General features: G+C 36.4%; 1 protein-coding gene across 1 annotated transcript; it reads right to left on the minus strand.

Annotated features, from left to right (window-relative positions):
* Nucleotides 1-2,626: 2,626 nt before the first annotated feature.
* On the minus strand, nucleotides 2,627-12,109 carry cxcl12a (chemokine (C-X-C motif) ligand 12a (stromal cell-derived factor 1)). Its single transcript, XM_065296548.1, has 4 exons — nucleotides 11,950-12,109; nucleotides 10,156-10,273; nucleotides 7,177-7,260; nucleotides 2,627-5,255 (listed from the first exon to the last, which is right to left on the minus strand). Exons 1-4 carry the CDS (start codon nucleotides 12,095-12,097, stop codon nucleotides 5,228-5,230), a joined length of 378 nt encoding a protein of 125 aa, XP_065152620.1. The 5' UTR covers nucleotides 12,098-12,109; the 3' UTR covers nucleotides 2,627-5,227.
* Nucleotides 12,110-12,475: the final 366 nt, after the last annotated feature.

The raw sequence follows: 12,475 nt of genomic DNA on the forward strand, positions 1-12,475 counted from the left end.
TTTAACCACTTGGATAGTTAAACTGACACTCAAAAGCACTTCTGAAAAAAATCACAGTGTGTCTATTCCAGCAACAAGCAAACCATTGATCTGACGACTTCTGTTAAAATATTGTATTTTATTACACATAGGTGATGACAGGTCATAAAATGCAGACTCCTCAGTTTTACAGCGTAATTAATGTGTTGACATGAGTACAAAAAAGCTGGGATTCGTATAAAGGAATTATTGTTGTACACACTGACCTCTTGATTTAATTATCTTAATATTAAACATTTTTATTTCATTGCATAGTTGAAGCACACTATAAATTCTTTAAATTTTCCAGGTTTGGGAGTCTTTAAATCTATTAAATTATTCAATGCATACAGAGTAACATTTACTTTAATCTGTTGTTTGACTTCTGTGAAAGGCTACTTTTGCCCCGATTACACATGTACGAAGTAGTTTTAGAAACCGTTTGAATGCAGTTTTCTCAATCTTAACTAAGTGGAAACTGATTTTCATGAATAGATCGGCATGTTGATTAGTTTTACATGCAGTTGCTCAGGTAAGCCAAGTTTGTATATTTATAATATAAAAATAACAAATGAAGCGCATCTCTTCTTTTAGCACATTTCTGAAAACTTGAAATACATAAAAATGTATGACCTTTGAATAATCAAAAAGGATGTAGCTGTTGTATTTACATTTTACTTACAAGGAAAAGGTTTTCTAAGTAATTTTATAAACTGTCAGAATTTTGTTTTTTTTAAATATGTACCCCAGCTGTCATTGGTACGCTTTCAAAAAGTACAGCTTTGCATCAGGCTGTTTACACTTGGCATTAACATGCGTTTTCGTCGATCGGATCACAAGTGGACGACGTTAATGCCAGGTGTAAACGGTGTTCAAAACGTTTTGAACGCGTCCACTTTCGACCACTTTCAACCACATCCAGAGGTAGTCGAAACCACTTTCGATCGGATCGCTTTGGAGTTGTGGAACGCAAATGTGGTTGAATGTGTTCGAACAGCCACACGCGACCGCCTTCTCTCCGCCCATTTATCTAATCTGAGGTATTAAACACAAGTTTTACGTCTTTTTTTACTTCTGGCGTGAACATACGGTGAACAGCGCTATTTTTAGCCTTTCATTGATAAAACTACTGCGGGTGTTCTCCGTAGTTTCGTTTTGAAAGCGTGAAAGTTGCGCAATCCTATTTCATCAATTGCGCTGAAAAATCAGAGAAAGCTCCAACATATAAACGTACAAAACACTGTGCAGCATGTATACTTGCTAAACAAGCAGTGGACTCCGACATAATATTAGTTTGCGTCCATATAAACTCATAATTACTCCCGATCGCGTTTGAATGACAACAGAGAGACTCGCCCACCGTCTCACAGACCACCCCCTCACAGTATTCAGGACAGAAGTGGTCGAAAGTGGACAAAAGAGACGGATTTAAATACCAGGTGTAAACGTAATGTGTCTCTCGTCCACTTGTGATCCGATCGATGAAAACGCATCTTAATACCAAGTGTAAACAGCCCCTAAAGTAAGGATGCACCGAATCCAGATTTTTTGGTTTGTGCGGAAAACTGAATCCACTGTTTAAGATTCAGCTGAATCCAAATACCAAATCCTACTCGCATCCTTATTCCATTAACACAGTAAAACACATTAATTAAGCAACAACGTCCACAGCAGTGTATTTTTCATTTTATTTAATTTTAACTGCAAAAAAAAGGATAGGCAACATTATCCCAGGATGACAAGTGGGAAAAACTATTTTGACAATTACCATAATGCCTATGCATAATGAAAGCGATGCAGTGCGACACGCTCGTTTTTCCAGGTGCGTTCGCGAAATGTATACCGCCCCAAAGGCTCACCGAAAGAAAAAGCTTATCTCCACGTCAGCACCCGTTGTGTGTAATCAACAGCCGCGTGACGTCTACCAGCGTAGCGCAAGCCTAGGGTTCGGTGGAAAAAAAATCTAGGATTCGGCCGAACCCGAACCCCGTCAAAAAGCACAGTATTCGGCTGAATCCGAATCCTGGATTCGGTGCTACCCTAATCTAAAGAGTTCATATTAGTATCTACATATATTTGTACCGTACATATCTTTACCTAAATGGTACATATTAGGCCTGCCTCAGTGACAGCTGGTGTACATATTTTTTGTAGTGCCCACTTTGTAGTGCATTGTGCAAGCAGTGCAAAGGTCATAGGTTTGATCCCAGGTAAGCCGCTATGGAAAAAACCTTTGCTGAGTGCTGTGAATACTCTTATAATAATAATAAAGTGATATTTATATAGCCCTTTTCCAGAGCTCAGGTCGCTTTATATCGCTCTTAATACTTGGTACCCCACTTGAAAACCTCAAATCCATCTTTCCTCGTTTTATATCTAGATTGTAATTGCTGGAGGAATAACAGTGAACTTTGTCTGTTAAATCTGTTAAAGTGAATCTGTTAAAGTGAACCACAGGTAGAAGACAGAATGTCTATCCATATAAACATGACAGTCCATTTGTGTTTTGTAGAATGTCATTGTGCAGTGCTCATTCAAAATTCTTCATAATGATTGATTTTAGAAGAAAAACTTTAGACACTGAAACAAACCAATGTACAGAAAAAGCAACATTTTGTATGTGGTTTATGTATTTAGCTGCCGTATACAATACACATACTCTTCACATTCAGAAGGAAACATGAGTATAGGACAATATTTGCTTAGTATTACAGTGTCATAGTGCTTTATAGAAAAAGTCAAAATATGATATAAATGCCATTTGTGTTCCCATTTGTGTTGTAAACTGTATGTTATTTCTATCCTCAGAATGATTACTTGTAAGTTACTTGTCAAATAAAATGTCCATTATCCATTTCACAGTGAAGACATGAATGTACAGTAATTAGGCTTTTAACCACATTCTGTAATTGCTCCTTTCAAAGAAGTGCATGATAAGGTAATAACCCCAACCACGACCTGATGTCTGCTCACATTTTTGAGATTTTTTTATTCATCAGATTTTCCATCTGATTATGAACCCAACTTCACATTCAGTGGTAGCACAGAGCTGGCATTATGTTTCCTTATAGATGTGTGCCCAAGGGCCATGTTTGTAAATGAGGCCTGGCGCTTTTAATGGCTCAATCTTAAATTGGTCGATGGGATGAAATTGGCAGTAGTGTAACAGACAAATTCCATATGCTAATTGTCCTTGGAGAGATGCATTGAATTGGCATGCTTGGTCATATGTTTGCTCTTGTGGTCCAGAATGTTGAGTGCATTCCTAGACAGAACAGTTGTCCAAAATAAATCAAAGCTGCATTTAGGATGCCAACGTGTTGATGTGTTTTTCAATGGAGTGGATTTGAAATGCATAATGTGCCAAGCAAAGGTATATATACAATACATTGTATGGGTCAACATTATCAGTTATTCTTTAATGCCAAAATTTATTGAGATATTTAAAGTAAAGATTATGTTGCATGAAGATATCTTGTAAATTTTCTACCATAGATATATAAAAAATGTATTAATCATTAGTAATACGTATTGCTTAATTTGGACAACTGTAAACATGATTTTTTTTGCACCGTCAGATTTAAGAATTTTAAATAAATCGACCAAATAATGCCCTATCCTAGCACCCGTACATTAATGTAAAACTTTTTAATTAAGCTTTCAGAGGATGTATAAAATGTATGGCTTATGACTGGTTTTGTGGTCAACAATGTTTACTTTTTCCCTGCAGTTATGTATAAACCAAACTGGCATGTTCAGTAATTGTTTTGTTTTTTTGTAGAACTGACTGATACAAAAATTTGGCAACTAATTAAATTACAAAAATCTTAAAAGATATTTGAACATAAAGCCACTCAAAATAAAATATCTGATGCTGAAGATAAAAAAAGTTTAATAAACTTGGCAATACAGTCATAACTACTGTAGTTCTAAGCACAAAAAAACAAAACATTAAGCACTTAAACTATTCACTATAGCGGACGTAATTCAAAATCAGCTTTTTAAATGAACACAAGAGGTTATAAAGTGCATTGTTATATACTGTCAGTTCTCTCTTAATTTCTGCATTAGATGTTTCACTACTGCTATACTCTTAAAAATAAAGGTGCTTAAAAAGTTCTTCACATAAATGCCATATAGAAGAACCCTTTTTTTTGGTTCCTCAAAGAACCATTTCTTAATACATTTTTATAATCTGTAGAACCCTTTTTCACCTTAAAGAACTGTTTCTGAAGAAAGGTGCTTCAGATGTTGAAAGTGCTTTAAAGAACCATTTACACAAAAAAGGTTCTTCTATGGCATTGTGAAACACCATTATTTTTAAAAGTGTAATTCTTCTAAATTTTATCTTGCCTACAATGCTTTCAAATTAGTTTTCATTATGAAATCGATAGATTAGCCCTTTCGAATTTCTTGAACTCGGCTGTAAACTTATCGCATGGGCATTTTGAAGCACCGCTCTCTTTTTTAGTTATTACATAATTTTCCTAAGTCTAATGTTGTTTCATGTGTTATGACGCCGAGTTTCTTACACATGCTGATCGGTCAATTAACATTTGAAAGCTGAGATGTTTTGGTGCCGAGTGCATTGCAAAAATGCTTCCAGTAAAGCCAATTACATTGCCCAAATTCAAAACTGTCAGGGTTCATGCAGAGTCTAAATACTTTGTTTGTTTGTTTGAAAAAAAAATAACCCTCCCTTTCTTAAGAACAAAAACATGTCTTAATTTTTCTATACATGACATACAAGTTTTACATGCAATATATGCTGTTACAGATATCTAATAGTATGTAACTAGTAAAGATCAATGCCCTTCCTATCCGTCAAACACCTCTGGCTCAGTCTTTCATTTTCTATAAGGTGACGATGTAGTGAGCATTTTAAGTGTTTGCTCCACAAGACCCACCATAACGACACAAACAAGGAGCAAACACAACTCCAAAAATATCTCTTTACTGTTTTCAAGACGATATAAAAAACATTGTATATACATATCATAGGTATAAAAACACAGTCATACATATATATAATTGCACTTGGCGCTAACAGATGAGACTACATGGGTGGCAGTGGTGGTCTTTCGCTGAGTCTTTAGTGGGGAAGCGTATTTGGCAGGTTAAGTGCTGAGTCAGCAAGCATGCCAGAAGACTATATGGTACATATCTGTGACGGTGGGCTGTCAGATTCCTGTGTCATCTGGCAGACTTCTTAGATCTGTTGTTGGGATTTTTTCATTCTGTAAAAAACAAAAGCGAAACATTAAAATGAGACATCACATATTAAGGATAGTAATTTAAAGGAACACTCCACTTTTTTTTAAAAATATGCTCATTTTCCAGCTCCCCTAGAGTTAAACGTTGTATCCTTACCGTTTTGGAATCCATTCATCTGATCTCCAGGTTTGGCGCTAGCTCTTTTAGCATAGCTAGCATAAACCATTGAATTTGATTAGACCATTAGCATCGCGCTCAAAAATAACCAAAGAGTTTCGATATTTTTCCTATTTAAAACTTGACTCTTCTGTAGTTACATGTGTACTAAGACCGACGGAAAATTAAAAGCTGTAACTACAGAAGAGTCAAGTTTTAAATAAGAAAAATATTGAAACTCTTTGGTTATTTTTTTGCGTGATGCTAATGGTCTAATCAGATTCAATGGATTGTGCTAAGCTATGTTAAAATGCTAACGCCAGACCCAGAGATTAGCTGGATGGATTCCAAAATGGTAAGAATAAAATGTTTAAAACTAGGGAAGCTGGAAAATGAGCATCTCCTTAAAAAAAGTGGAGTGTCCCTTTAAAGGCAAAGTGTGGAAAAAGGAATTGCGTGAATTAAAAAATATTTTAACATTACATTCTCTGAAAAAAGTTATACAAGCTGTCACTACCCTTATAAAAGGTCCTAATATGTACCATTTAGGTATAGATATGTATACATTAAGTACCCATTTGTACTTTTGATGGACTAGTATGCACTCTGTAGGTACTGTCAAATGTGCACTTGTGACAAAAAAATTTTTGTTTCTTGTACAAAAACCCTATTGAAATGCAGTTGGAACAATAAACCAAATCCTGCCTCTGGCAAAAGCATGTCAGACACGTCTGTACATTTTATAGGCAATTTGTATTTGTTACTGTATGCATGTTAGTGCTAATTATGCTGAAGCTATGAATTTCCCCCACCAACCATGAAAAATCTTATTTAATAGCCATGTTTAATAGCGGACCTGCTTACCACAATCCGGTCACGTGACCACTATATCATACTATATACGTTTTTGCATGGAGCCAGTGAAATGTCTGCCATCACAGACTGGTGGATTATGTTGTTTTGAAGCTAATTGACCGGAGGTGTTGCTGATGGCAGAAACCTCCGCTACCCTCAGACGCACAACTTCCTCTTTCTCTCAATGAGCAGTATTAATGACCGCACAGTATGTGCTCATTAGCGTCTAGCAGTCATTCATGGCTGTTCTGTCCCAAGGAGCCATCGTTTATCTCTAGCTATGAATGTTTTGTTGTGCAGACTGGACTGTTCACACATTTCTATCCCTTAGGCTTAGACAATGATTATTGTCTAACTGGTGCAAACCCACAATTCTTTTAGACTACGGGAGGTGGTGTCTACAGCTTGCTGTACATCCAAGAACCCCTATATATTCAAATGCTCCCTCAACGAGTGTGCACAACAATCTGGCGGTAAAATGAAAGACGAATGCGACCGATTCCTTGATCTAATACATTGAGTTCAGATGTGGGAACATGTCTTTTTTTCTCATGATTTAGTACAACGAAAGCTTTGATTTTTGTTTTGTTTAGACATTCGTGATAACAATCAACTGATTAACTATTAAGGCAGGGCCACAAAGCCTGGACATGTTTTGCATTAGCCAGGCAGTAGCTGGTATTCTACAAATAAGAGAAGTAGTATACTAAAAAACAGATTTTATCACTGCTACATTTATAATGCAATGCATCATTTATATTTTGGTAAATGATTGAACAATTTGCATACCTAGAAGAGACTCTGAGAGACTATATGGCCATGTTTAGTATAGTAGTGTTGCATTAAACAACAATGCTATCAACTAAGATTTAGCTCACATGTAAACAAGTCTGTTTATACAGCAAACCATTCTATTTGTCAATTTTTGCTTACTTGTTCAGGGCGTTTTTAAGGTACTGCTGCAGCCATTTGGTCTCTGGGTTGATGCACACTTCCTTGTTGTTCTTCAGTTTGGCACTGGAAGTGTAAAAATTGTAAGTTTTCATTATATTTTGTTTTACACAGTAAATAAACACATTATGGACATATATAAGTAACCAATTAATACTGAAGTATAAACCAACAAGGCACCATTGTGAACAGTTTTTGAACGCATTACAATAGAAACTGCATACTCAGCATCAACCATACAATAGTAAAATAGTTCAGCATTCAAGCTCAGTCAAGCAGTTTGTTCCCGGTCACTCCTCTCTCTAGTAAGTGATATACCACTGCACTCATCACCCCAAGCTTTTTTTTTCTTTTGCATCTGTGTTCCCGTTTCCCCTAGAGGTCTTAACAGATTGTCAGATTGTTATCACACTTTCTCTTGTAGCTCCTAGCAGTGAGATTAGATTATAGGTGTCTTGTTAACACAGGTGAACCATTTGTTTTTATTTGCCTCTCTGAAGTTGTACACTTGTGGTTATGGGCACAAACAAAAATGAAAAGCAACTTAAGCTCTTTTTCAATGCGATGTAAAACGAAACTAAGTTTGAAATAAATTAAATTAAATAAAGAAAAAGACATATAGGCGCACACAAATGGGTGATTCTTGCGAAATTAGACTTATGAGGTGTCATGAAATATTTTGATAAAAAAGTTAATGCAAAGTAAGAGTATTAAAATAAGAAGCATACAGTTACAAATATCTTTTCATGTACTATTTTGCACATAAGTCACAAACCAATTTGGTTGTTTTTCCACATTTAAGGGTAAAATGTTCATTACCGCAATGTGTCCATGACTGGATTTGGGTTCTTTGACATGGAAATATTTATAATTAAAAAATCTAAAAAATAAAAAGCTTCAGTGCATGTTATACTATAAACATTTACAGTAAAGAAACATGTTGTATTTGGTGATCATTGGTAAATGTAGAGACAATAATAAGGAATATAAATGTGTCCAAGAAAAATTTTCTCATCCTCCGCAACAATTTTTAATCATTGTTTAAGCCCTCAAGAAACTAACATTTAAAATAAAAATAGTTGGAAGGGACATAATTGACTGTGACACTCAAGATGGCTAACAGGTAAGCAGTTCTTATTTTTTTTCTCCAGATGAAAATTGAAATTTTGTTTGTCATAGTACAACTTTTTAGTTCTCATTACCGAAACATGAGTTTTTAAATGCATGTATTTAATGTAATATCCTGTTGCGGTAATGATAATTTTTTATAATGATAATCTAAAAAATGTAAATAATTTTATAGGAAATATGTTTTAAATCCTATAAAAATAATGGTTATAGTAAGTTCAGACCTTAATCTTATATGTGCAAAAAAATTGGCTTCAAAGGCTTTTTAAAATTCCTGATGCTGGACGGATTTTGTGAGAATAGACACTGGATTTCGTGAGAATCACCCAAATATACCTTGAAGTACTCAAGATGCTCTTTGAAATATCCACAGATCATGCTGGGATAGCAAGGATTACAAACATAACTTGAGTGCATGATGTATTACCAAATAATAATCTGAAATTTGTTATTAGTTCAATTAAACTTTCCTGTTTGCTATGCAAATTATATCATTTTAATTCAATTATCATTTACAAAAATGCTGTATTAAAGTGTATATATACGTGTTTGGTGCACAATTTCTAGAAACATTTACCTCTAAATGACCTTTTTGTAGAAAACTACTTTCAAGTAGGAATTATCAGCCTATACAAGATCAAAATGTTTACACTATGTTGAGTAATCTCTTTAAAGCCACGGCTTCTGGCATACTTTAAAGTTCCTGTCATCATTTAGACGTCGCACACTTAAACGGCCCACTAACCCTGCAGCTGTAAGTTGTTGACCTCATAATCCAATGAGCATTAGGTTCCTAAAGAAGCCACCGAGAATGCCACTTCACTTTAAAAATGCAGGATGTACACATCTGATTAAAACTTCAAGAGATAATCTTGGCTTTAAAGTTGGCATCCATATCTGTATCATTAACCTAATCAATGCTTATCTTCAATTCACAGATACCCTCTAATTTGGTTAGTTCACTCTTTTGAAGCACGAGCAGCGCTTTATCAAGGCCTGGCATTTGTTGCTCTATCTAGATGTAGTCAGCAGGAGTTTGAGAAGGTCTGGACTGCAAACAGCAGGTAGTAATTACTTCACAGCAAGCCAAGGCCAACAGCAAACACCGGCAGATAATGTTACCAGGATCACTCATCAATGCAGATTTGGTGTATCAAGAGCTCTTGAGCTTTGGCATTCATGGTCTGATGTGCTCTCGAGGGTTTTTGCTATGTCAATCGTTAGTCAAATGTCTGTGAGTATGAACAGCTGTTTTATCTCGCTGACCTTTTGACACAGTCTGACTTTTAGTCCATTGTGAACAGTTATGGTGTGGAAAATAAGTGATGTTTGACACAGCCCTGACATATTATGCTGGTGTACTGACTGTGGTCCCATTAATCTTTGCTTAAAAGTCCAAATAAAGCATTTTGTACTGGCGGCTGTTTTGAAGACGTCGCTCAGCGTAGTTAAAAACACAAGGAGGATCATTCTCACCAGCATGGAGGGGTATTGAGTGTGACTAAGCACATCATTCAAGCCCTTTACATGTGTGAGAAAGAGTTTAAAGAGGAACTCTTTTGGACCCCCAAGATGCTGTTTTCCTGTACAAAATACAAATGCACCCAAGCTTAAAGGTCCTACCCCCTCCCATAGCATTTCCCCCTAGATGTGTACAATAGTGAGAGCCTGTCCAATAGTATAATGCCAATTCCTGCCCCATTCAGTGTCCCTTCAGTGTTCGGAGATTGATGGACTGAAGTGATGTGTTTCTGGGTCAGCCGAACACCTCATCAGAGAAAGCTGCTGAAAGATCGGTTAGCATTTTGGAGAAAGTGTATAACAGATACTCACATGACTTGGAAGGGGCAATTGGGTGTGTGGAGGAACTTGAGCTCGCGAATGCTTCTCTGAGGGACTGTGTTGACTGTGGAGCGGCACCAGCACCTCTCAACCAGGCTGATGGGCTTGGCTGGAGAGAAAATAAGATTGAGTTTAGCTGTTGGCATGATTCCTTTAGTTTACCGGACAGTGGATTAAATCATCATGATTTATTATGTTTGATCAGAAACTACACAAATGCAAAACATTTTCTGTTCTGTGCTTCGATCCTGACCTCACAGCATGCTTGACTAAAAGTGAAACTTACATTAATTAGTCTATTCAGTATCTCATTGCTTTTGTAAATTCACTATTGCGAAACTCTTTGAAAACATCCAGCAGGATTTTCAGACACGCTGCACTTTAAAATAAAGGAGCTAAAAGGGTTCTTTGCAGAGATGCCAGGAGAAAAACAAGGGATACCCAAAAAAACCTTGCAGTGAAAGGTTCTTAAAATACATATATTTTTTATTTAATAGTCTGAAGAACCTTTTTCAACTACAAATAACTTTTTGAAATAATGTGGTTATGTGAATGCCACACAGCCCCCCTCCAAAAAAAATTATATTTTGATTACATTTTATATGCAGTATAAACAAGATGTTGGCAGAATAATCCACAAACTTAATATTTTTGTTATGTATTTCATACAGAAATATAATCTAATGGTTATAATATAATATTGAACGTCTTACACCTACAATCTTGTATGAGTTAATAAGATATGGTATTGATTAATGGATAAACATGCATCCACATTTAAGCAATTAAAGCCAATAAACTGCATGAGAGATGTCTCATGCACTAATAAACCGATTTTCAAATAATTAAAACGTCTAAAAGCAGAATTATGCAATTGTATAGCGCATGATGGTAAACGTACAAGCATGATCGTGCACATGAATCAAGCTATTTTCTTTCAAGTCATCAAGCGGATTATTGCTCAAGTCAATTTGCCCCAAACCTGCTACGCGCGCAAGGAAACGGAGACTTCACAGCTCGTGCAGCCTTTACATTGAAGACTGCGCACGTACGCAAATCCTTTAACGGACATTGCCCACTCACAAGACTGCAGAGGTGTGAAGTACCTGCGACTTAACGGAGCTCTATCCACGTTAGTCCACTCGTAAAATGCTAATGACATCTCTAGTAATCTGTTCGCATTGTCATGCAAACGCTCGAGCAGTAGATAGAGCCGCGCGCTCTTGCACGATTGATGTAGGCTGGCGCTATCTATGAGCTTTTGTTTTATCCTCTCATTTGTGGATAATTACGGGAAAACAAAGCGGGCGACAAATACACACATTAATCAACGCTGTGGTCGCGAGATTTCTGCTCTCATGACCGCATGTTGCGTGTCAGTCTCCTGTTTTATCACTTAAAATCTGAAAATGACGAAGCGTGCATTTATGACTCAAGTTCATTTGTAAATAAGCAACATTGAAAACTTTTACTGGTTACGAAACAAACTGTTATACAACTATGAAGTGAATAAAAAAGCTTTGCACCGTAATATGCGTTTTGTTAGGACATCTCTCACACAGGTGCGCATTACAACATTCCCATGTATCCTATTTGGCACACGCGACTTGTCAGCGGGATCGAACGCATAACGCATGAGATTGCGTTGCTAACACAATGCTTTGGCACCACTGAGCAAACTTTAAAATAGTTGCAATCATTTTCCACAAACAGTCAAAACATGAATCTAAGCGTTACGCACAGAATACAGCAGCTGCATAGTAGCTCAATGTAACAAGTACTTACCATTTGAAACGGGGGCATTAATGACGACGGCCATCAAAGCCAATACTACGATCACTTTCATATCCATCTTAGCAGTGTGAAGAAGAGATCCGCACTGTGTAGAATCCAGGAGCAACTGTGACATCCAGCAGGACAACTGCGCCTTCATACACCCCCTACTACCCCCCCACCACCTTTGAAGGAGAAAGTGGGTGTTTCCACGATGATTTGTCAGCGATTGGCATTACAAATATCCTTTACGTTTCTGATGGTTTGTGTACAAAGTTTTTTTTTTATACGTAATTACATAATATTGCATGTTATGTAATGTATAATAAGCGTTTTAAGGGAACCAAGAGATAAGTACTTTTTTCATTATATATACAATTTATTTTATTCAGAATTTAATATTTGATTTTATTATACCCACACACTAGGGAAATGACACACACACACACACACACACACACACACACACACACACACACACACACACACACACACACACACACACACACACACACACACACATAATGTATATTGTTTA

The sequence above is a fragment of the Paramisgurnus dabryanus genome, chromosome 20, assembly GCF_030506205.2.
Source record: "Paramisgurnus dabryanus chromosome 20, PD_genome_1.1, whole genome shotgun sequence".
Lineage (NCBI taxonomy): Eukaryota > Metazoa > Chordata > Actinopteri > Cypriniformes > Cobitidae > Paramisgurnus > Paramisgurnus dabryanus.

Bases quoted from the DNA above. Each gene is read 5' to 3' on its own strand.
- cxcl12a (XM_065296548.1), bottom strand. From the start codon at position 12,097: ATGAAGGCGCAGTTGTCCTGCTGGATGTCACAGTTGCTCCTGGATTCT. The intron at 7,261-10,155 runs GTGAGTATCTGT...TTACACTTCCAG, and splicing joins AATTGCCCCTTCCAAGTCAT to TGCCAAACTGAAGAACAACA. The intron at 5,256-7,176 runs GTAAGCAAAAAT...TGTTTTTTACAG, and splicing joins CTTAAAAACGCCCTGAACAA to AATGAAAAAATCCCAACAAC.